Source organism: Drosophila gunungcola, chromosome 3R (genome assembly GCF_025200985.1).
Source record: "Drosophila gunungcola strain Sukarami chromosome 3R, Dgunungcola_SK_2, whole genome shotgun sequence".
NCBI classification, from domain to species: Eukaryota; Metazoa; Arthropoda; class Insecta; order Diptera; family Drosophilidae; genus Drosophila; species Drosophila gunungcola.
Genome location: NC_069139.1, coordinates 9,149,195 through 9,173,995, shown reverse-complemented (window position 1 = coordinate 9,173,995; position 24,801 = coordinate 9,149,195). Strand labels below are relative to the sequence as shown.

Here is a 24,801-nt window from a genome sequence, read left to right as displayed (position 1 = left end):
CTGTGTGTTTCTATATTTTTGGAATATATTTCGGGGTATCTGAGCGATTGACTTCGAGTATCTTTGAGTTAGTCTTAGTGTGTCTTGGCCAAGCGAACCGTTTCCATCTGTATAACATGCGCCAAAATCAACCTATTCTTCCCAAACCGATGTCAAAGAACTCCAATGTTTTAATGCTAATACACATCTACGAATTAGCATAGTCAAAAATGGTTGAAGGTTTAACTCTGAATTTGCTTAACCATTTCCAGCTAGAGACATCTCCGGCGTGGCTTAAAGGGGATTGTTAACTTTTTGGATTACAAAAGTATGGGTTAATTTCACTTGATTGCTTCTCAACTTTTTCTATGATTTTTGTGATACCTCCGAATTAGTTTTCCCCCTCCACATCTACCCCCCACTGCGCAACTGACCCATCCAAAGTTAATCTAGTCGCATGGCACTCTCTTATCGCTGACCGTGGCCAAATGGCACAACTTTTATACACGTTTATATGGTTTATAATGAAAAAAACCGGTGTGCCATCGGAACCCAGTTTGAAGTGGCAGAAAACGACGGATTCGCTCAGTTTACTCAAACACCTCGGGTCTAAAAAACCTGGCTATCTTTAGGGCAGAAGTTCCAGCACTAATTAAATGATAACTAGCGATATGGTGAAATGGTAAAAACACATGGTAAAACGTATTTAATTGGACACAAGTCGTAGTAGTCGGAACATTGTAATCTGATAATCAGTTTTGTGTCTTATGCGAGTGCGGAAATAAAAAGTGTTGAATATGTTTGGGTTCTAGCAAACTACAGCATGTACGCCATGTATGTACATTATGGTATGTTTATATGTAACTTCGTATCTTGATTTCCTACGTTATCTGCCTGCCTGACCTTAGACCACAAAAAGTGCTTGAAAGAAAGGTATATCTTTACATAAATTTGTATTTCTGCCCTCTTGACATTTTGTAATAAGAACCTATATTTGGTTTTCTGGTTAGTACATGACTTAAGATAGTTAATTACTATGGCAGGCATATAATAATGTTAACAGATTTCAAGCCAATTGGATTCGCCGTAAATATTAATGGTTATTAAATTAAATACGTATTTCTGCTTTATTGAAATTTTGAATTCGCTGATTTTAATTTGATACTTATACGTTAGGCCAAGTTTAAGGTATCACAATTATAGCTTTAAAAATGTGAAAATAATATGATGGACTGGTAGACAAATTAGTTTTGATTGGAAGCTAATACTGATTTATCGATTTTCAAATAAATATACAAATTATAAAGTTCTTTTATCCTAAAAATTAGATTTTATTTGCTTTTGGTCAGGCAGCCTAGGGCAGTTGGGCATCAATTTTAGACGTAATCATTTTCTTGGGGAAAAAGGAAGAGTTCAATGATGATTCGATGCGCACATACACGGACACACTAATATTAATATACATATATGCTATACAGTTACTAGAATGCATTCATTGGCGATTTAGTTTATCGATTATGGGGCTTCTTATGTTTCCTTTCATTTTAGTTTTATGAAAAAATATGTTGTTCTTTGTTCTTCGCTTACAATCTACAATTATCCATTGCTCTAAATATGTTTGGTTTTTTCTTTTTTGGTTTGTAAAATATACATACATATACAATATACATATATAGATAGATCCTTATGTTCAGTTGTAGATATACACATTCGTATGTGCTAGAAAAGGTTTTCTCCACTGGAATAGATATACACAAATATAAGATCTGCTTGTTCATAGCAATCGTAATTTACAGTTAAGTGGATTAACTTTGAGTACTAAAATTATAGGACAGCTACAGAGAAAACCAAGGAGATCGATCGAACTGGCAATGATATGGGAAAGAGTATAGATCCATAGTGTGTTAGTTAACTCGGCGAAATCAAAGTTCACTTAAGATTCGTGTCTGAGAGAGGAACATAATTACAAATGAGTCTGAAGAGAGAAGTGTGCAAGGACCACCGTGTTTGTGTCCCATCTCCTCTATCGATGCGAGTGCAGGTTCCCCTCCACCCACTTGTAGAGCGACGTCTGTGACCGGGCCACCCACTCCACGTTGGAGGCCACGCTGCTCAAGGTCATATTCAGCACGGACATCCCGTGACCTCGGCCGAATCGATGCACCAGCGACTTGAGCTGAGGAGAGGAAAAAAACCAAAAGACTATTATTTCAATTCAATTAAATTTTAAATCGCATTTCATTAAAAATTAAACATTCTCCATATACTGCATTTTAAGTTACACAACACCCTGGATAACGATAACTCACCTCATCGTAGTCGAACTTAGTGGCTCCGTACTGAGTGATGGCCGATATAACCTTGGCAAAGCTGATCGTGCCCGGACCCAGGCGCTTCTCCAGCTCGAACCACTTGGCCTGCAGGAAGCGACAGGCCATGGCTCCGCCCGTCGGCGTGCCTGCGATGGCCTTTAGCACCTGCACCACCTCCTCGGTGGGCAGCATTGTCACATGCGAAAGCAAGCGGTTCTGCAGCCAGGCATCTTTGGTCCTTCCCAAAGCGCGGAGCAGCTGCATCCGCTCCACAAAAGTCTCCGAGGTGCGCTGGAGGTTAACGAAACGCTCCCAACAGTGCTGCCAGTAAATATACTCCCCGGACAGGATAGAGCCGGTGTAGACCACCTGGGGAAAGGATACAAAAATTGAGTTATTACAATTTGTATTTCAAGATATACGGCATAACAAACCTCTCTAAGGTTTGGCGAAATGGCGGAACCATTGTAGTATAGATATTGGTTAAGCATGTTCTTCGCCTTCGTGATGCTATCAATGTCCTCCCACAGAACCGATGCCAACAGCACCTCGGGACGCAGTAGCCTTTTGAAATTAGAAATTGTGCTTTAACTATAAAGATTTTTATGGTGTTCATTATGTCAAACTCACCTGGTGGCCACATCACCGTCATCCGACCAGCCCACCTTCTCCATAACCGTGGAGATCTTCATTTTGATAAACTCGCTGAGCATGAGAAAGCACTCCGAGTACTTGAGTATGCGACGCCATTTCTCCAGATGCCTTAAGGCTAGAGCCATTGGTCCGTAGTGCGTTTCGCTGGGCAGATATTGGATCATATTCATGGTGATCTCGCAGGGCAGCAGATTAGCATGGCAGAGCGTAAAGGCGTCCGACAACAGGCCTAAGCGATCCTGGAAAATTAAAATTAAATTAGCTACGATTTTACTTATTTAATGTTTCGAAGCATACCTCGCTGGTAAAGCGCTTGGGATTAGTGGCCAACTCCTCGATGAGACTGGCCCAATTGTCGTCGTTGTAGACCACTCGATAATAGCCGTTTTGTATGGCATTCACTTTGATCCACTTGACGTTCTCGGGAACATTGAAGGTTACTGAAAATAGGTTGGAAAATTGTTAGCATCTACATGGTTCTTAATAGTTGACTTCCATATAAATATTTAATAAAGTCACTGAACAAAATTAAAAATGTTATGTATTCGGGCCTACTAGTAATCATAGTATTAAATTCATATCTTGTACAACTCACCATCAACGTTCTGCATCCAGAGGGTTTCGCTGACGTTGTTAATATCGGTTACGTATGTGACCGGAAAGATCCATTTCATGTGAGGCACTGCCTTGTGTTTGCTACCCTGCGTTGTGGGCGGCACAGTACTTGGCATATCCGTGGCATTCAGCGACGACTTATTATAGTTGTTACCGTCGTAGGAGTCATCGTGGATGGCTAGAAAATCAGCAGGTCGGAAGGGCCTCTGCGAGATGGATATGCTGTTGCCCATTTTGGTGACAGTGAGCAACGGGAAACCCGGCTGGTGGGTCCACAGAGTCATCATGTCCTTGATGTTCTTCGAACCGTTCGCTTTCTTTGTACAAATGGTCCACAGATCTGTGGGCTCGGCGGTCCTGAATCGATTCACCTTGAGGAACGAGCCGAGGCAGCCCCTAAAACGATCCTCACCGATGGCCGTGTGCAACATGGAGAATATGGCTGCCGTCTTCTGAACGAAGAACTCCTCATTGTTGCCATCGTGACTGGTGCCATTCATAATGCTATCCCATCCTTGGATGGCATCTATGTCCAGCGCTGCAGTGGCCATCTTAAGCAGGTACATCTCTCTCAAAGGCCAGCTCTCTTGAAGCGGAGCCAAGGCATGGATTCCCAGGTATTGGATCAATCCCTCCCACAGCCACACATCCTTGAGCACTTTGCGGGAGGTGATTCCTCCGAAGAACTGCCTCACCATCGCCTCGGCAATCCGTAATGCACTAAACTGATACTGTTCAGAGGTTATCGAGCTCGGATCCGTCAAGAATGAGGTTTTCAAGGTGACCAGTCCCAACGAGGAGATCATATTACGATCCAACGAAGGCAGCGCCACAAAGTCCACCTTCGTGAGGGGATAACTGATGTCCAACCAGGTCTGCAGATACTCCAGAACATCCCTCGATGTGTGCAGAATGAAGGAAGAGCGAATCAGCAGATCCCTGGGCGCGTAGAACGTGTACGAGGGAGCTCTCTTAATCGACGAACCCGTGGACTGTGACAGCGATGTGAGATTCGTGGGCTTTCCATTTCCATTGAGATTCACTGGCCAAGCTGTCGTCGTCGTGGGCTGAACCACTGTCAGATTTTGACGCGGCGTCAGGTTGACATTCAAGGAATGAGTTAGGGCAGTGATGTTTCGTACCGGCGGGTTTTTGCCTTTAAGCTGGGTATAATTGTTTAGCTGGGCGGACTTTTTGCCACCCACTCCGGTGCCCAGTGGCGCTGGTGTCGTGGGGATATATGCCGCCGAGGGCTGCAGGGATTCACGCTGGAAGTCGCTCACCACCCAGGCCACCGCATCCGCTGGCAACGGAGGCGTCTCTATAAAGTCGTCACGGAGCTGTGGGGAATAAACTATTTATTATACATATTTTTTTTTTTACTTTGGTTGCACTCCATTCTTACCAGCCCAGTGCCCATGTAGAAGCCCACGTCCTCGGTGGTGTGCACTATGGAGTTAGACAGACCAATGTGGAAGCGATCTCGGAACACGGAGATGCGGAATGGCGCCCGAACGTGCGGCTCATCGAAGCAGGGAAACGCTCGTCTTGCACCATTCGGCCGGAAAACTGTGGCAGCTAGTAATCTAAAAAGAGAAATATGTAGGTGTTTAATAAATAAATAAATATATGAAGAAAAAAAGTACCCACTAACTACTAAAGCTATGGACATTTTTTATAAAAATAACTAGAACTCATATGATCCAATAAAAATAATTAAGCAAACTTCTTCAGCATGCATGGCGCCCTAAAAAATAAGCACTAGAATGGGACTTCTTACCTTTCCACGCCATTTGAGCTCTCGTACTGGTCCACATAGAAACCCTCAGGCTCCGGATTGAGCTTAGAGTACCAACGCAGGTTGAGAGTGTAATTGGACTTCTTCTTGAGCTTCTCCTTCACCTCAATGTAGAGCTGTTGCCGAGGCGGAAACTCCAGCACCTTGACAATCTTGAGGGCGTAGCCCTTGGGACCTGGGGTCACGATGGCCTGCAACCGAAACGGGATTGCAATCAATGGACGCACTCGAGCCAGACCCTAATTGGCTTAATTTGCATGCCGCCGGACCGAAAATAGCTTACCTTCTCGGTGACGTTCAGGTCCTGGATGTGCAGCACAATGAAGTTCGTCTCCTTCTCCACATGCAAATCGATGGTGACTTGGCCTGGCCAAGCGGAAATATGAAAACGAAAAGCGAAAGAATTGAAAGTCAGACAATCAAATTATAATTCCATCAATGAATATTATTGGGCAGGAGAGCTGCCCACTTTCAAATTGTTAGCCAATTTAATAGCAAAGAAATCGAAAAAGTCAATTTAAATATCCAATTTTCCACAATATATAAGGGAGTGAAACCTTGAATAGGTTTTATGAAGTATTATTAATCAGAGGTGCCACAAAAATGAAAAGGTTTTTAAAATTGCTTATAGAAAAAATTCAAATCATAATTATAATATATTGCATTAAACCTTCATAAGTGCTTTGAAAACATTTGTGATTTTAGTAGGAGCCCCAAAACTGGTCTTTTTCATAAGTTTTTTTTTTGAAAATGTATATTTTTAAGAAATGAAAACAAATTTGTAAGCCTTAAAAAAATCGTTAGCGCTGAAGGGTTCCAAACTCACCTTTAACATCCAGTGTCGTTAGGTTGGGATGAATAGTAACCATGTAGCGCAGGGGTCGCACACTGGTCGGCAGCATCTTCTCCAGCCAGGGAAAGGGCTCCCCATTGGTGGCAATCGGGTTGAAGGGCTGAGTGTTGTTCTCTTCATCCGTTTCGTAACCGGACACCGTTTTCGATCCGCAGGAGCAGTCTGCAAGGATAGTCAAGGTGTGTAATCAGTATCGGGTACGTTTTAGGACTCGTTACTCTTCATTTTCGCGGACGACTCTTTCGGGGATTCGAAGCTATGTTCGTTAAAGCAAATTGCATTATACACAATCAACACAGAGAGAGAGAGGGTTAAGGGGGATAATCATCTAAGTTTGGGTAGGGGTTAGCATAAAGAAAAGCTAGCAATAAATCTGATTAATAATTGGATTCGGTTCAATTCATTAGCACATCTAGTGGGGGTGAACGGAACTCAAACGAGGGAATTCACAAATGGGGGATTTTCTTTCTAGCTGAATGTCGCGATTAATCGAATGGAGTCATATCAATAGCAGTGGAAGTAATGGAAAATCTAACGATTATAATCCAAAAGCCATCAGGAGTTCAAAGTAAACGCTACATCATTAACAAAAGAAATGTCTTTACATCTTAATAAATAAATGTAAGTTCATTTAACAACTAATTATGGATAAAAGACTTAAAAGTTGTCTTGTCTTTTTATGGAGAGTATTAAACTTAAGCTATATGTGTCCTTCAAAAGTATCAGTGCAATTGCTTTGACTTAATTTCTAATAAAAAGTGTGTTCCTCCATATGACGTTTATCTTGTCTATCAATGACTCATTTTTTGACCAGTGATGTTTAATATATACAATAAACTTTTAAATTATAAGAATCTTATTCTTCTTCCACTAGCGAAGTAAAACAAATAAAAGATCTAACATCTAGGGATAAAAAACAAATATGTCCAAATAACAAAGGAGTAAAAGATAAGTTCAAAACAACAGATGATCAATGACATCAACATGCCGAATGATTATAAAGATTGTCATGGCTATTTACCAGTTAAGAAGTATTCAGGTTTGGCATAATTGTTACTCACATTTTAACCAATCAATCAAACAAGCATTTAAGAGAAATATTTCATATTTTTCAAAAATTCATATATATAATAAACATTTCGTATACAAAGTCGAAGGCAAAAGGAAACAAAAATAGGAAACAATCAAATGATGGTCAGGAAATCAAATAGATATCATTATGGATATATATACTGTATAGAAAGGGCGTGAAATAAGTGTAAAGCTGGTCGAGCTCTTCTAATTGGTTTGGCGGAAGCAGAAGTAAAAGCTACCAAGCGGCAAATACTGATTGATAATAGAGCTCGCTGCAGGGAAAATTAAATTTCCACCAGACATGTGTCTGCTTACATTTCCCCCCAATCCGCAAACACACTCTCGTGTGGCTTGTTTTCCCTTTCCCTTGGGTTAATGCAATTATCCCCAATGCATTTAGCCCCATTAGGTATGCAACAGAAACTTCCAGCGAGTATGTGAGTGTTTGCACTTTGCATAATTCTGCAATTGAATATGGCCAGGGACACACAGTATCAGGTCGAGGCCTATGGATCCATTGGGGACGTCAGGATGGGACAGGTGGGGTAAGGTGATGCAGCTGCATCTATTTATACGCGAAATGAAACTGATTCCGCAACCGCCTAGCTTAATATGGTTAAAAGCATATTCCTCGGGGCCAAATGGATTGCTGCGGCCAGATGGTTTATGACCTGCTTTGAACGCCGCCGGTCAAGGAATTCAATTACCATTTATACCGATTTATTGGGTCTCAACTTTGAACCTTGAGGCGGCTTTAGTCATAGACACTTTGCTAGGGTAGAGAGAATGGGCTACATTATTCATGATTCCCTTACACATGTTGATTTATGGCTCCTTAGTATTTGCGATATTATACACGTTTATCGGTTGTACTAGCCTGTACCCTTAATCAATCTCTTTAATTGAAAGTTTGTATTTATGTTCAACGTGTTTTGGTTATTTAAAAATATGAAGGGTACCAATTTTAATCGAGCTTAATTTTAAATTGCTAATTTCCATTTATGCAAGTTGGAAATCTTTCTTATAGAATGTAGATATGTATATAGTATATTAACAATTTAAATTGCAAATCCAAAATCTATATTTACACTTTCACTTATTTTTGAGAATATAAAAAAATATTGAAATTGTTTGTATATATTTCCTATCAAAAAGATATTCTTCAGTATTAAAACAAATTTTAACAAAAGCTTATAACTTTTCTTTAGTTCTAGAACCCCTTTCAAGAAACAAAATTATATTACTTCATTGTTCCATTCACGTCAGCAGAATCCCTCCTTTACAATTTCCTATTTTTAAAGCTGTCAAATTGTGGAGACCCTTTCGGTGCCACAAAGCCGGCTTTTTCCCCCACACAATTGACTACATATCCTGTCGCCCCCAATAAAAGCGTAATCAAGTAACAACAACAAAGGGTGACCCCAACCGCTCCCGGTTTTGTTGTGGGTGGATATGAAAAAAGGAACGAGGTGAATATGCTCGGAAAAAAATTCGGAGAAAGAAAGGAAAAGAAACGGAGTGAGGCTGGTGCGGTGGAGCACCAAGGTTCTCGTGGCATGGGTCTTGGGGCACGGGGCAAACCTACCGTTCTGCGGTCCGGCGTAGGCAATGATGATGGCCGTCAGCAGCAGCGAGCCGAGCACGATTCCGGCCACAAGTAGAGCCCGGCGCTGTGAGCAGACGGCGACTCCGGTACGCGTCTGCCGCCCGCCGCTCGATTCGCCACCTGTCGAAAAGAAACGGGCAAAATGTAATTAAACTCAGCATAAAAGTCATAGCGGGGCTGTGCAAATATTTTATATGGATGGGTTGCATTGCGATTGCCACTGGAGTTGAGTGCCTCTCCGTAAAAATAACACAAAACGGGGGTCAGCTTACTGAGAAAATCCAGAGCCAAGATAAAGTTTGAATTTCGGTTAAAAATTCGTTGTACTACAAAGTTCTAATATCGAGTATAAGTAAAAAGTTCGTTAATCGAGTATAGAGATCTTAAGTGTTCTATTTTTAAAATGTGAAAACCATTTGTATCTCCAATCAGTAAAAGCAACTTGTGCTATGTTATCAGGTAACAATGGCGAACAATTTCCCTTAATATTACTATTTATTACTTAATTATTATATTAAATTACCCCAAGGTTTTAAGCATACTTCAATGTAGAAAAACCTTAATTAATTATTATTTTTAACTTTGAACCGCAAAGAATTTTGAAAGTATTGTTACATTTAAGCATTGCGTTAGCCTATCACTTTTATTTAACTTTCCAAGTTTTTCAACTTACCGGATAGAAAGGCACAGTCATCGAGGTCCGGATCATTTGTCATCTCGATGCGCTCGCGACGCCAAATCTTCGAGCCTCTCTGACCACCGCCGACGACCGAAATCTTAACGGGGCCGGTGTCTCTGTGTCTTCCGGCCAATACGTACGCTTGCTAACCCGTGGCCGTAAACGAAATGGGTATCGAAATCGGAACCGAAACCGCAGCGAACCCGTTGAATCGCGCACTTGGTAATCTGGCACGCCGCAAATAATTGCCGGCTTATTTGCTCTAGAAAGGAAATCACAATCACTCTATGACCAATACAGGTCGAACCCCTTTGGCCAGAACCCCCTTTTCTGGGTCACGTGCTCTTCATAGTTTATTCACAACCAATGACCGGAATTGGTTTCTTGCTTTCTGTGCTTATGGATTTACTGTTTTCACCCCTTTACCAATAAATCGACTGCCAAATACCTATTTTTCGTCCCGTTTTCTTAGGATTTTTCTCGTTTGGTTGAGCACCTTGATGTAATCTTTATAAACATGTTTTAATAGTTTAATTTAATTCGATACTTTTTAAACAAAATTTTATAGCAAAGCTGATAGTTTTAACAATTTTTAAGGCAAAACATTACTTTCAAACAACAATGTGAGTCTGTTCAATGTCTTGAAATCTTCTTTAAAAGACGCTATAAACATTTTTTTATGGCATTTGATTGCTTGATTTAAGTGCTCATGGGTTTTTCTGTCTGCACCCTTTCACCACAAAATCGACTGCCAAAAAATGAGGCGCTTTTGACGAGTTGATAATCGGGCGACCAGAAATATACATACATAATTTATGCAGATAGCACTTTCCCAGAATGCTTTCGTTTGGCAATTCCTTAGCCGGCTCTTTTGCCACCCCCTCAGTTGGCCGAAAGCCAGACGCTGACGCCCTTCCGGTTCCGTCTAGTCAGACTACGGCTGCCCTGTCCGCCCCTGTCCGTAATTCTGTCCATGGGTCCCTTCTGAGAGTCTGCACTTTTCGCATTCAAGCTCACTGTTTTCAATGTCGCATTGAATTAGTGAAAAGCGCTTTCAACGCCCAAAAATCAACCCCCCAAAAATATGTTTTCATCTCTCTCTGTTTATCTCTGTCTCTCTCTCTTTTTGTAGCCGGCTTTTGTGTGGAATATGTATGTATTATTTAATGTCCGCATTTTTGTCTGCCTTTGAGAAGCTCTTGAATCTGAAGTTGGCCGCCTGTAGCATCATTCAGGCATAATTTGTGGTTAGGTTTGTTAGGCGTAGCAACGTTAATTTAAGAATGAAACGAATCGGATTTAAAAGCCGTACCAATTGGTAAATTGTAGATAAAGCACACACCTTAAAGGTAAAAATGATTCAGAGTTCTTATCTTGTTGGAACAACTGATTTCAGCCACAGTATCAGCTGATTTTGATAAGCTCAAGGGACGGCCGGCTGTTCCCAAGTGGGAAATCTCAGAAAGTCTAAAATACTTTTTTTTAAATGGGATGAAGAAAACTAATTATTCGCTACTTTTTTTAAATAATTGAAAACTTTTTTGACCCAATATGTCAGCGTGTTATGAAATTTATTAGGTCTTTAAAACATTGGTCCTTGACGCAGATTATAATTTTTTATACAAAAAATATAAATCACGTATACGTAGGTAAGTAAAAAGCAATTTTAAAAATAAAGGACATTTCAATATTTTATATTACTCTCTGTGGAATTGAAGTCGTAAAATCTGCCATAAAAAGTTATGAAAACAAACTAAAACCATTTGTACACATTTTTTGCATGTCAATTTATCTACAAATGTGACAGAAAAAAAGCGATCGCAATAAAAAGTACTATTTACGGGTGTCAACAACATTTGCTAACTATTCAATTCGCGTTTGGCCGTGTTAGTTGTTGCCTAAATTGTTCTTTAATGAGGTTTAGCGTTCTGTTTGTTTATGGCTTTTCTCTTTGTTTAATGTCAATGTCAGAATGGGAACCTAATCCTAATTTCCAAGTGGAACAAAGTGCTATTGTTTGTCTTCGTGACTGCACCTCCTCTCAAATCCAACCCCTCCTTCCATTTCTGTACCACGGACATATACCACGCAAGAAACGTGTTAAAACATATATCACAATTCCATTTTATTTTTGTTTAACGCGGCCGCCATTTGGTATTTGTTTACATTCTCATTTGCTCAGCGAAAATAATGGAAGTGTAAAAACAAACCTTAAGGAATAAAGAGGGAGAGATGGAGAGCGATGTGGGAGAAAGAGAGAGCTTGGAAGTGAGAGTGGAAGAGTGAGTAGAGCGCTCTCACTGGAATCTGTGTTTTGAAATGAAATGTCAAAATGCAAAGCTCAACAGCGCGAATTTCCTTTCGTTGTGCGCGTGTATAAGTGAATTTCCTGTTTTGTCTTATGCGGCGTTTTCTTTCTCTCTTTCGCTCCAATCTACGCGTATATATGTCAATAGTGCGCTTTCCAGTTGCCCCCGCTCTTGTGTTCCTTAACGCCCCCGTCCCCTTCCCTTCGCCTATCTCCTTTTTTTCGCACTTTTTTGCCTTTAGCTGCTCCCTTTTCCCTTTTTTCGCCTTTGTTGCCACTTGACTGAATTGTGGTTCTCGGCTGCAGTTGCATTTAACATGGCGATAGATCATAACGATGCATTTCACATTGCTAATTATCAAAAAAAAGGAGTTCAAGAGCTTGTTCCGTTTTTTAGGGGTCTCTGGTCAAAAAGGTCAATTTTAGCAGATCAATAAAAATAAATGCACATACTAATTACTTAAGGCTTGGGCTGGGAATTAAACACTTTAATTGGATGATTTTTCGTTTGATTGGCTTCACTACACTTTTTCTGTTCTTTATTTTTTCTTATTTTTTTGGCAATTTTTTCTTTTTTTTTATAGACACGCACAACGGGAGGGGGTTGAGGGGGCAGCACGCGACGCATTCGACTGTGTGTATGTGTGTGTGTAAGTCCTTTTTGTCAAGACCGAATTGTTAGTGTGCTTTCTAGTTCAGAACGCCGCCTTTTGTCACGCGCTTTTTGTTGCGTTTAAGTGCTCGTACATTTTCCAACTGGATGCTGCCGCAGCAAAACGGCGTGCAGCAACCCTGCGAGATGCGAGGTGGCAACCCCAAAAGAAAGTCCGGCGCATGACCACCCGCTCTTTCCCTCTCTTGGGCTGTCTTTCCACTCTCTCTTTTCGACAGAGAGCTTCGCTCACCTGCAAAAGTGAAAATGAAATTTTCTTTGGAGAGCCCTTGTGTTTGGTGTCTTCCCCCTCTCTTCTTTACCATTTCCACCCGCTGACTGGATTTTTGTTTTGATACAACCAAAAACAAAAATAAGCTGAAAAGCTATGGTTGCACTCTGTATACCCTTTAGAATAACCGTTTTCTGTTTAATTTGGAAAACGGCTGCAAAACACTTGAAATATTTTTAAAGTGTCGAAGAAAATTGTAAATGTCAAATCAAAGAGTTTTCAAAGTTTATATCACTTCACAGCTTACAAAATGAACTGATTTATACCTTTAATCTTACTGTTTCGAATTTTTTCAACGTACTCTTGAACTCCACGACTATTGGGTCTTAAAAGAAAAGCGTATAGTAAAGTGTTGCCAGGCGAACGAGTAGCGGAGCAACCCCTAAAAGTCCCCATAACCCCCCTCTATTTTCGCCCACATGCAATCATTTGTTGTTGTTCTTGTTCATGTTGTGTTGTTTATCATGTGCTGGCCAAATAGTTCAATCTGGCAGGGGCTCATCATTAGAAGTTTTCGTTTAAGGGATGAGTTTTCTCTGCTTTAACATTTGATTTACTCTGGTTTTTGTGCAGAACGAATTCGTACAGAACGGAATTATAATTATTTCGTTGACATGTGAGAGAATTTGTTATAAAAAATGCTGTCATATCAGTAGCGTTTGCCGTTAGGGGATGCGATTTTTATGATTAAAATTTCTGTTTTGAAAAATTTCTGACTGTTCCATTTGGAATCTACGATGTCCTGATGCTGCGTTGTGTTGCCTAGTTTTAGGTCGGCTTGGCAACTGGGCGAAACAATCAACAAATGGAGCACAAAGCTCAACCGTAAATGGTAATTCGCTTTAGGAAGTTTGCCGGCAAATGAAATCTCATTTTTTCCCCTTTTGCCTCTTTGTTCCGGCAATGCGACGAAAGTTTTTGTGGGGATACATGTAGAATAAGAAACACACCACCGGTTCGCGGTGACTTGGCGGAAAAATTGGGGATGCTCCTCCGGCCTTTATCCTCCCCTTTTCGTACCATTTTCCCAATTTCCCAAGCCACTGACTTCGCCAACCGGCTCAACTCAATAAATTCGCCGTCACGTTAGTGTAAAGTTTTCCCTTTGCGGCCTTGTAGGTTGAGTCGCGCTGAATCGTGTTCATTAGGCGGTGCCACGCCTCATCGAATGCCCCCTCTTCAGTTGTCGCATATCTGGCTTAATGCGTTGAATATGCGGAAGCTTAAAATTGGCTAAAAACCGAATTTTTATACCCTTTGATGATTTTATGAAAACTAAATACCTTTTAGCAAACACAGCTTTGAGCTATTCTTTCCTTTAACTTCAAGTTAAACAAAAATTTTCTTATAAAACATTTAATAAATAAACATGGTTTTGTACTGGTATAGCCTCAAAGTGTGGATAGAAAATTGCACACGGTGCAGAATTGCGAACAGCGAGGCAAAAGTCGCTGCACACGTTGCCCGAATGTTCGGTTCGGCTCAGGTCTCCGGTTTTCGCTTTTCAACTCTGACCCTCAAATAGCACCCCCACACAACACCATTTCCATTCACATTGCCGTTCCCCCGCTTTTTGTGTCCGACCATTGAGTATTTGCTGTCGCATGCAAATTTACTGGCCGCACTTGTGACTTGTCATGTGCTACACATTCACCACCCACAATCGCCCATCCACACACTGCCACATATTGATCCCATTGAGCATCTAGAGGATATCCCCCATTTACCCATCATCCCCTTCCATCGCCGGGGGTCCTAACTGGTTGAACATGCAGAAGATGGCCACAAGTGTTCGCCAGACTTTGGGATGGGGAAAGGCGGATGGGGAAAAGCGGATGGAGAAAGGTGGATGGGGAAGGGGTTGCTGGGTCATTGCAGTGCCGATCGAAATGCGGTGGTTAAATAATCGCTGTTTATGAAACAATCAATAAATTTAAGCTGTTACTGCCACTGCTACAGAGCAAACACTTGGCAAAGAGTCAACGCAGGGTGGCTCTTGTAATCGAAGCTTGTTATTGTGCTATTAAGGGCTATTCGTCTGCTGCATTTCGAAATCTGGTTAGGAAAAATCAAAATATCACAAATGAAGTCCTTGGATCTACAGAAAAAAAAGTTTAAAGATTGTATTAGTACTTCGTATTCAAATTTTAATATGTAATTTCTTCCTGTATTTATAAAAGTTTAAAGGTATTAAAAAAGCTTCTGAAATAAAAAAAAACCTTTCCTAGCTTTTTTAAAAACATAAATTTATAAAAATATGGTAAAGTTTTTCGCATAAGGACATCATTAAATATTGTTTGTAGTTTTACATTTGTCCATTAATGTAATAGCTTAAAACTGCAAGCTACGTTTCATTATTAACAGATTTTAAAACTGTTATAATATAAAAATATAAGAAAAAGCCTCTCCGCTTAAATACGCAATTATAAATAAAAAACCGATAGAGAAGCTTAATTTAATTTAATTTAGATTATTAGGTAAGACCTTTGAACTTGGATTTGACACACCGAAATCATTTTGTCATGTCACAATGACATTCGTTTTACTCTAGTGAATTTGTTTTTAATTGATTTTTTTTTTATGATTAAATTATAAAATCCGCTCATTTTGCTTTATTGATAAGCAGTGTTTAATCTGTGAAGTATTATGGGGTCTCTCCCGCAAAAATCTCTAATGGACCGTTTAGTTCTCTAAATGCAATGACAAGAGGCAGACCTTTTTTCTGGATAAGCAGCCTGCTTCTATTTGGAGTTTTGGCAGACACTGTGGAACTCACCAAGACCGATCCCAATGTCTTAATCATCAGCCAAGTGCTTAGTTATATGGATGAAAGTGTTGAACCCTGTCAGAATTTTCGAAACTATTCAGCTAAGTATGCAAAACGGTTGAAGCCGCCGTCAATTTCGACAAAGTTTCAAATCCGGTTCGACGAATTAAAGGATCAGGAATTTGAGGATGGTAGCCTGGAGGGGAAAATGCAGCGATTCTATAACATTTGTCTGGCGAGGAAGACAAGCAATAGTCGTATACCTCCAGCACAACAATTGACTCTGCAGGAACTGGAGAACCAGTATGGAATGTCCCTGGCGAAGTTTCTTGAATACATCTACGATCAAACCATTCCGCCCAGCGCTGTAGTGCATGTTAAGAGCCAGGAAGACCTGATTAGGTTCAAGGTATTGTTAACAACCTTCAACCCCGACATAGAGTTTAAAGATGAGATTTACCGATTTTTTCATTATTCGCTAAGTTTCCCTGTCATCGAAAGAGTTCACGGCTGTGTGAAGACTATGAACCTTTACCTGCAATTAGCTTCCAACCTTCTCTATGAGGAGCGTATTCTGGGCCCCGAAAAAGTAAGTCAATACCGGTCTCAGGTCGATAAGATTTTCGAAGCGATACGCCATCAAATGACCATCAGACTCGAACGAAACTTACAGAACTGGACGACGCCTGAGATTAAAGACCTTCAGAAAAGCTTAAATAACTTGACCCTAAGTATTGCTAACATACCAGAGGGAGTCAACCATCGTGAGTTCGTTACCAACTTTTACAAGGATTTGGACTTCACCGACGACGACGACTACGATTCCGCCGTTCAAAAGTCTTCGGAGTACAGGCGCCTTAAACAAGTAAACCAGATGGACCAGAGCTTGAATACAATATATAGCCGAGGTAAAATCATCGTAGTGCCTTACAATTTATTGGAAAATCGAATCTTTGAACTCGAAAGTCATGACTTATTTAAGATGACAGAGCTGGGAATTCAATTAGTCTTTAATATGTTAGAAATATGCAGACCAAGATGTTGTATCCAGCTTTACGGTACTTTTCTGAAAATGTTTGACGATAACAATATAATTACAGCAAACCTATACTGTTCTAAGCTATCTAGAAGCGATGATTTATTAGCTAGGCAACAAGTGATCCTTATGGTCCTCAATCTTGTCCATGAAGCCTACTTTGCAACGGATTCAAAGTTTAACCAGATCCAGCCCAGCTTCACCACAAAAACCCTGAGCCAGCTCTCCTTCTTGAGGATGGCTCAAAGCTTTACCACTCAAATTGGCATGTTAAACGAAATGATTAACAATATATTGCTAAAACTCCCGTCATTCGCCCAGGCTTTTAATTGTCCACATTTAAAACGGATGACAACAAGATAATTACAGGGTAAAATTGTAAGTTCTACACTCTGTTACATCATTCATTAAAAATAACTGGTTGCATAATTAAATAAACTTTAATTAATACAGTAAAGAACGCTAAGTTGTTACTTATTCTTTTCTTGATATTTTAAATATATTCACAGATGTTTATATTGTATTTTAAGAAATATGACAATCAGTAGAATCAGAGGTCGATGACCCTCTTTGCAACGCCGTCCTTATCATCGGCTTAACACCGCATTTTGATTGTGTACAATTCCTATTTGAAATTGTTTGGTCAACGATAAGAAATACAGACTTGCGGGCAGAGGTCCAACTGCTTATTTGCACACTCAATTTGAGGCATTTGCCATGATTTAATTAATTGGCAGACCGTGTTCGAGGGCCACTTGCAGACTCAATGCTGGAGCAAATAATGTAAATCAGAAGAGTTGAGCTCAAGTGCTCGATGAGAGGGATTTCGGAAGGGGATGTAGGGGTTCCTCTGCAATCGATTTAAATGGCATTGGGATCAACTGAAGCGGATCAAACACGGTGGCGAACTAATTGTGCAGAAACCAAATAAAGCTTAGCTCAGCTTTCCTGGAGCAAAATAAGTAGAAGAGTTCCATAACGAATTATAGATGTTCTCGTGACCAATTAAACAAAGTTATTGTAAAAGTATCACAAACCTAAGATATATAGTTAAGAGAAAAGTAAACATTTATTTAAATATAATAAGTATTTGTGGTGTAATTAACGTAAACGTAAATGGTTGAGTTTTACATGATCCTAAATATGAACCATTTAAATATGACCCATATAAAACATAATAACTTTGGGAGTTTACCATGATAATTTTGTTATGTTTTTTTTGCTGAATTTTTCTTAGGAACTAAACAAATAGTGTAAAGTTCGGCATGATGTCCGCTCCCCTTGTTTGCTTTCTTCGTAGTGCAGGCCTATATATAGAAACCCTTCTGGGCAAGGGTATGCTATAGCACAAATGAAACCAAATGCACGCGGCTTGGCAAGGCTTCAAGTGCCTCAACAAGTACGAGTGTAGTGTTCCAAAGGGGCCCGCGGGCAATATTTTCCATTTCCATTTAATTACGCGCCCAGTGGGAGGCGGACAATTGTGGATGGAGGGCGAAATGCTGGGGGGATCCTTGTGTCCTTTGTTGTTGCATTTAATTGTGTTTCGCCTGAGCCATTTCGCTACAATAAATTGTTGCTCGCCCTGACGTTTTGACGGGTTGACTTGGCTCGCCCGCTCGCCCGCTTGTCAGTATCCCATTTTCCATTTTCCATTTGCCAGTCGCACTCCTCATCCGCTCCGTCTTCCTGTGGGCCCCTCTTCCTGCTCGCCGGCTTCCACTTTTGCTGGTTGGGCTTGAAGTTGCCTGACCCAAAAACACATTTCATTTCAATGTATCCTTTACTTTCACTCATCCGCACACATAGGAAGCGGAGGCAAAAGGAGGCGGTAGCTCCGTGTCACACTTTGGCATGCAGCGCAAGGCTCTTGCCGCTTCAATTGTTTCTTGCGGACCCATTTTATCTCGCTGATGCAGTCCAGGATAGGCGGGATTTCTTTATTTGAGTCAAGCCCCGGCCCAAGTGCTCGAGTGCCGTCGTGTGTGGGCGAGCCCATTCAGCCTGCAATCAACACAACGCATCCTGCAATTATCAACATCAGTCGCCTTCGTCGAGGCTCCTCCATTAACCCTTTGACGGGCATCGGCCTCGAAAGACACCCCTTTAAAAAAAAAACCTGTTAAATCGCTTGAGGTTAAAGGTTTTCATGCTGCTTTTGAACCTGTTTCAATAGCTTATGTTTTGAAAAATAGGTTTGGTTTTTAGGCAGTATGATTATTTATTAATCTTTTCAATTAATCTCAAATGCATTTCTGCATTAGTGCAGGCCCTTCGTAATAGTGAACTCGTACAAAAACTTTTTTTCTTCATAGTCAAGGTATAAAACTTTCGAGTTATAAATCAACGACAAGGAGATTAAGATTTTCCAAATTACAAAGATTACATCTTGTTAAAAATCATAGTCAATACACAATTTGCAAAATTCCTAGCGATCAGTCAAAATAGGATTACTTTGGCAAGATATTGTTGATATTTGTTGTCCTGGACACCAAGTAAAGGTTAAACTGGATTCCGTTAAAGTAAACACCGCTGCGGCTGTCGTGGAGTCAAGTGGTTACTCCACTTTATGCATCCTTAATTGCTCGACTGGCAGCTGGGACACGAGCACACGTCCACGTCCTGTTTTCGTGACACTGATTTGCTCGGCCCAAGAACTGAGTTGTTGGGGAGCCTGGGGAAAGGGTGGGAAAACCCATCCGAAGACGAAGGCAACTGGCCCACTTTTGCCCACGGCATGCCCAAGTGGAACGATTTTTCGCCTTAATAAAGTCAACACGATTTGCATATGTTTGAATTTAACTTGTCTCATGATATTAATGACAAACTTAAATATGGTTAGGGATACGGTTGGATTATACTCAAGTTTTTAGCTCGATTCTCAAAATTAGAAACTATTGAATACCCATTCAAGTATTGTATTTTGATATTAACATCAAAGCTTTAAATAATAAAATACATAACAATAAAGCATACTTTTATGCGTTGTTAATCATATAAGTTAAAGGTGTTTTAATCTTTAAAATATCGATTCCGAGTTTGACCACCCTTTTTTATAATACTTTTTTAGAAACATTCATTTTTAAATGCTCAGATTTACTAAGGGTCAAGACACTAATCCGACTAAATATTTGTGCTTAACTTTGTTAGTAGGATTTTAACAAATAATTCTTTGCTAGCAAACACTGGTAATGTGTTGATTATACTGTTATTACTTCCCCCTCTGCCTGTTCCCAAAAAAAAAAAAAAAAACCCAGAATTGATATTCCCGACAAACCCTTTAAGTCGCATTACCACAATCGATGGCCCCAGGGGATCATTTTGCCGGCATCGCCAAACTCCAGGCAAGCGTAAAAATTTCAGAAAATCGGCGACAGCTTAAAGAGCACTCGGGAACATTTGTGCCACCGGCCACCGACCGCCGACCCCCCGCCAACCTGTCTATTATACGATGGCCTTCATGCCGGTCGGAGCAGCAGCCCGCCGGAGCCGGTGGACATCTGTCAAGGCGGAAAATTCCGCTAACTTGGCTGCCGGCGCAAAGGAAATGCAAAAACATCTCGAAAATGGAGACGGGGGTTGTCGAGAGATGAGGGTTGGATGTTGGATGCTGGATGCTGACATTCATTTACTTTGCCCCTGGCCAACGGCGCGTATGAGTAACGGCTGCAAGACGAGGCATTTTTAATGCTTTTGTTTTGCATTCGGTGTAATTAAGAAAACAACTTGATGCATAAATCCCAGAGGGGGCGAACCAAAATTGGCAGGCAAAAGGAGTTTGAATTGCGTTGAGCGTCGGATTATGCACAAGTGCAATTATGCACTTTTCCACCCCTTTGATCATTTATGGTGCCCCAGGCAATTGCAATCGCAGATGTGTTCAGGTGGCGTTCAAGGTTCAACGAGACTTACCGAAAGTGACGCCATTTGTCTGCTTTTCCTTATCCTTGTCCTTATCCTTTTCGCACTTTTCGCCGCCCAATGGCTCCAGCTCGATGCCATCGGTGGTGGCCACTTTGTAATCGCGCTTCGACATATTGCCACAGCAGAAGCCACAACATAACATTCGGCCAATTTTGTAGGCTTGTGGTTTAAGTGGCGCCGTCTTGGATTCTTTGCCACGGGGCACGATTCGGTTTTCTGGGTAGTATATGGGTTTGACTGATCCTGGCTTGAAGGGGCAGGATTGGGGAAAATGGGTCCGGGATTAAGCCACTTCTCTTTTGGCTCCTTCGCTAGCGATATGTTTCTCCAAAAAGTGGTCGTTACAAATAGGTTATTCTTCGAGTGTAAACGGGTATGTAGAAGACTAGAAAGGTCGGTGAGTAAAGTTGATTGTTGTGTTTGATTTCGTTTTTCTGTCAAAAATTGGTCCAGTTCCTGGTGTTAATGTCCTTCTGCAAGTAAAAGAATTTATATATATTTTAACAGGTGTATTGAGTCTGCAGTAAGGACACTTATAGGTGAAATCAAAAAACGTGTAAGTCACCTTACATAATTAATTTCTGAAATTAAGAAATACATTTTATTTATATATTCAGCTGAACAAAAGTTTGTTAGGGCCTCATAAACATTATTAAAATTATAATTATATAAGACTTTAAATTGTAAAAGAAACAACATCAGATTTTATTGATTTTTTAGAATAACATTGCAACAAAATAGTTTTTTTCATTTATCAAGAAACTTTACTTATAACAAAAGTTTCTTCAATATAGTTTAATGAAACTTATCTGTGTCAAGCAAACAATGGGTATTTACACATATTGAGGCTTTCGTTCCACACTCCACTTGGCTGCACAAAAATTATTAAGAAATGGGAGCAAACATATTTATTTGAAATGTTGCCAGCATTCAGCATACTTCGACTTATTGTTAGACTGCAACTTCCGGTGCCGGCTAGGAAAAACCATAAAGTGGAGCAGGTGAAAGGGGAAGGTGGTGCCTGCAACTGATGTCGCCACTAGTGGGCGGGTGTCGCTGCCAGGACATTGTTGTGCCAGGCAAACAAAACGAAACTTTAATAAAAGCCCTCGCGCTGCACTCCAGACCGCCCCGCCACTGCACTCCAGTGTCCTTTGTGGCCCAGCAAAAAGGAGTAGTAGAAGAAAAAGGCGGGCTGCAACAATGACAATGTCGTGGGCTAAAAAGTATTCGATAGCCTTAGGGCCACGAATGCAAATGCACATCAAATGTGAGCCGTCCCAGAGGTGGGCAGGAGCTTGGGGTGACTGTTTGCTGAGTCGACAGTAATTGCAAGAGGCATCCACCGGGCACAAAGCAGGCGAAGGAGCCGAAGGAGCCGCCTGGTCAGGGACTTCCCATCGGTCTCCCAGCGGGAAAGTATCGAAGAGGTGCGCCAAAGCAGTTCAATGCACGAGAACACTTGGAAAAATGACTCTTAACTCCGCAATGCTCTTGAAATCATCAATTTTTACATAAGTTTATTGTGAAAAAATATATGCTTGTGCCAAGATTGTTACTTAAATTTATTATCTGCTTTATACAATTTCATAATGTTATAACTTAAAACCGATTTGATGCTTAAGTTCTACTATAATTGTTTAACAATAACTCATAATTTTCTTTTTAATGTTGAAGTAAATGTTTGAAGCTCCCATTTAGGGCATGTTAAGATGATAAAATGAAACCTTAATTAAAAATGTTAAAAAACTTAGCTCAAAAAGCAAAAGATATGTACACTTAAAACAAAAAAGAACTGAGTTTTAAAGAACAACATTTTAATCTAACGAATACTTAAACTACGCTTAAGATATACATAAGATATACATTGAACTAGAAATGTTTTCTTAGAGTGTAGCTTTCTTGTGAGAGGGCTAAGGATTAGGACCCAGCACTAGACCCAGTTTAATCGAGCAGGGAAAACGCGGATGCGGATGCGAACGCGGAGACCGAGTGATGGCCACTCCATTTGATGGGGCGGCACTTGAAACAAAAGTCGAGGCGGGACAGGGCAATTGTGTTTGCTGTTGGTAAAACACACAGCGTAATAAAGAACTATAGGAAGGGCGAACTGCGAGCTGGTAAATGGGAGCTGGACGGGCCGTAAACCTTTCAGCCATTTGAAGCACTTGCAACCGGCGCTGCCCACAAACGCTCCTACCATTAGCAAATTCTCCATTCCGAGGGCTGGGCCAACTCAAAAATAAACATGGCGCAACAAAGTAAAGCACAAAGGACGAAAAACAAAAGGCAAAAGAGCCAAAATGAATAGAGCAAACAAAGAAATACATATGTAAACCGAAGGAAACTAAAGCAGCGATTTTGCTATACCCTAAATTTTAATTAACTGACGTATAAACAAATAATTTCCTCATAATAAACTAATCGATATTTTAAATTTCGTAAATGCATAATAATAATACCTCAAAATAAGTATAAAAGGTATTTATCTAAGTAATTCATATTTTTGGTGTTTTGACGTTTAGTATTTAATTCATTTTATTACTATTTTAATATTTAACTAAATAAATATCTGGAAAACTAATGGAAACTCCTAAATTTCAAAACCGTTTTTATCTACAAAAATATTTTTTTCATATTTTTGCCAGGAGATGTTTCCTGTTTCTACACACCGACCAAGCCAGCCAAAATTCAAGAGTATCACGGACAGGGGAAAGTTTGCTTGTTGGCCTGGCCATAAAGTGGTCGGAATTAATGGCAAAATGGCGTCAGTTTGTTTTGTGATTTCTTTTTTGCTTGTTGCGCCCGTTGCATATAAAGCAGCCGAAAAAAAAAAGCCAGGGAAAAACTCTCGGACATACTGTGTACATATCGTGGTCAAAAGGACACTGCAGCCAAAAATAGCAAACCAGGTGTGTGTGTGAGAGTGTTGCGTATGCGACACGTGGACAAATTGTGCCCCAATGTGTCGTTTGTTACGTTTTACGTTACTTCCGGTCTGTCGCACGGCGCTAAATATATATAAAAATGGCCAAGCAGATTTTTTATGACAGTACCCATTCAGCTCATCTGCACCCTTTTCAAGCAGCTGCATTAATGCAGCTTTTGTAGCTAGCTTTTAGGTGAATCTGGCTTTTTTTAATTTCGACCATATGCAAGGCGAAATGAAGGTCATTTGGGTGGGAGGACGCTGTGAGTGGGGTAAAAGAAGGGTGCACACATTCGATTGCTGACTGAAGCAATCAGTGCTCAATCGAGAGCCCTCAGAGTCCCATTTGAAGCAAGTCCAGCACCAAGGCCATTAGGTTGGGTGGCTATTTGCGGGGTGGCACTACGCACTGGACATCGTTTTTGCAGGTGTCACGTTTTATTTTTAGCACCAGGATGAGCGAACATAGGTCTGTGCAATCTTCCAGCTCATAAGCAGGACATAGCTTCAATATTTAATGCACACAATCAGTCTGAATAATTGATGGACATGTACAGCCGGAAGGAGTAGGCTGTGTGCCTGTGTACTGTTGGTTTTTGTGTCTGGCGCACGGCAATTAACTTGTTTAAGCCACAAGGTAAACATGACAAACACATTCGTCAGAGTCAGTCGTCAGTCGTCAGTGTCAATGCCAGCGGATGGATAAATGGTCGGGATGGTTAGATGGGATGGTATGAACAAATACCTCCGAGGACTCGGGATGTCTATACAATGCAGATACACAAACAACACAATTGAGAGCATGATTTACCTAGAGGTGATGATTGAAGTCACGAGTGTCCTTCCGTTTTTGGGCGCCAAATGGAGAAGCACTTTTTGTATACTATATGTTATGAGTTGGTTTCCGTTTCACTTGATTATTCCTTTCGACACAAAAACACACAACGGACGGCGGATTCGGGGTCAAACAAATTGGAAAACAAACGGAGTTCAATATCAATGAGTTTCATGCGATTGAAAAATACTTTTTGATTTTTCTTTGTTATATAGAAGAAGCGCGAATTAAATGCTTCCATGAAGCACGAAGGATAAACTCTTTCTGAGTGAAAAGCAGGCGAATGGAGGAAATTTCCTTCAAATAGCGAGAGCTTTTCCCAACACAGAGCTTTCCACTCTGTCTTGACAGAGAGAGAGAGAGAGAGATTATTATCCTGCTGTGTCAGAATTTGTGCAGTTAAATTCCAAGGGAAACTGCACAAGGATAACGAAGAGAGAAATCGCCGCGAGAGCGCAGAGAAGCCGGTGGAAGGAGGCATCTATTCC

The 24,801-nt window shown here is 40.7% G+C and overlaps 2 protein-coding genes across 17 annotated transcripts; one reads left to right on the top strand and one right to left on the bottom strand.

Annotated features, from left to right (window-relative positions):
• Positions 1–526: 526 nt before the first annotated feature.
• On the bottom strand, positions 527–24,565 carry LOC128253170 (endoplasmic reticulum aminopeptidase 2). 7 transcript variants are annotated; one of them, XM_052981393.1, is made up of 13 exons: positions 24,290–24,565; positions 20,538–21,022; positions 8,871–9,011; positions 6,185–6,373; positions 5,642–5,724; positions 5,341–5,549; positions 4,966–5,146; positions 3,541–4,900; positions 3,243–3,385; positions 2,922–3,184; positions 2,726–2,855; positions 2,285–2,660; positions 527–2,149 (listed from the first exon to the last, which is right to left on the bottom strand). In XM_052981393.1, exons 2-13 carry the CDS (start codon positions 20,689–20,691, stop codon positions 1,902–1,904), a joined length of 3,477 nt encoding a protein of 1,158 aa, XP_052837353.1. In that variant the 5' UTR covers positions 20,692–21,022; positions 24,290–24,565; the 3' UTR covers positions 527–1,901. The 7 variants fall into 7 exon arrangements, with proteins under 7 accessions (XP_052837353.1, XP_052837369.1, XP_052837361.1 ...); XM_052981409.1 differs by having other exon boundaries at positions 527–2,155; positions 2,289–2,660; XM_052981401.1 differs by having other exon boundaries at positions 6,185–6,325.
• LOC128253207 (uncharacterized) lies at positions 15,503–17,554 on the top strand. Of its 10 annotated transcripts, none has more exons than XM_052981494.1 (3): positions 15,504–15,998; positions 16,073–16,178; positions 16,690–17,075. In XM_052981494.1, exons 1-2 carry the CDS (start codon positions 15,522–15,524, stop codon positions 16,151–16,153), a joined length of 558 nt encoding a protein of 185 aa, XP_052837454.1. In that variant the 5' UTR covers positions 15,504–15,521; the 3' UTR covers positions 16,154–16,178; positions 16,690–17,075. The 10 variants fall into 10 exon arrangements, with proteins under 10 accessions (XP_052837415.1, XP_052837454.1, XP_052837447.1 ...); XM_052981487.1 differs by having other exon boundaries at positions 16,263–17,070; XM_052981477.1 differs by having other exon boundaries at positions 16,244–17,070.
• Positions 24,566–24,801: the final 236 nt, after the last annotated feature.

What these genes read in the sequence shown, in the direction of transcription:
- LOC128253207 (XM_052981438.1), top strand. Translation starts at nt 15,522, where the DNA reads ATGACAAGAGGCAGACCTTTTTTCTGGATAAGCAGCCTGCTTCTATTT.
- LOC128253170 (XM_052981393.1), bottom strand. Translation starts at nt 20,691, where the DNA reads ATGTTATGTTGTGGCTTCTGCTGTGGCAATATGTCGAAGCGCGATTAC. An exon ending in GACAAATGGCGTCACTTTCG is followed by an intron (nt 9,012 to 20,537) that starts GTAAGTCTCGTT and finishes TCTTTTCGACAG; the next exon opens with GTGGCGAATCGAGCGGCGGG. An exon ending in GTTCGACTACGATGAGGTGA is followed by an intron (nt 2,150 to 2,284) that starts GTTATCGTTATC and finishes CCTCAGCTCAAG; the next exon opens with TCGCTGGTGCATCGATTCGG.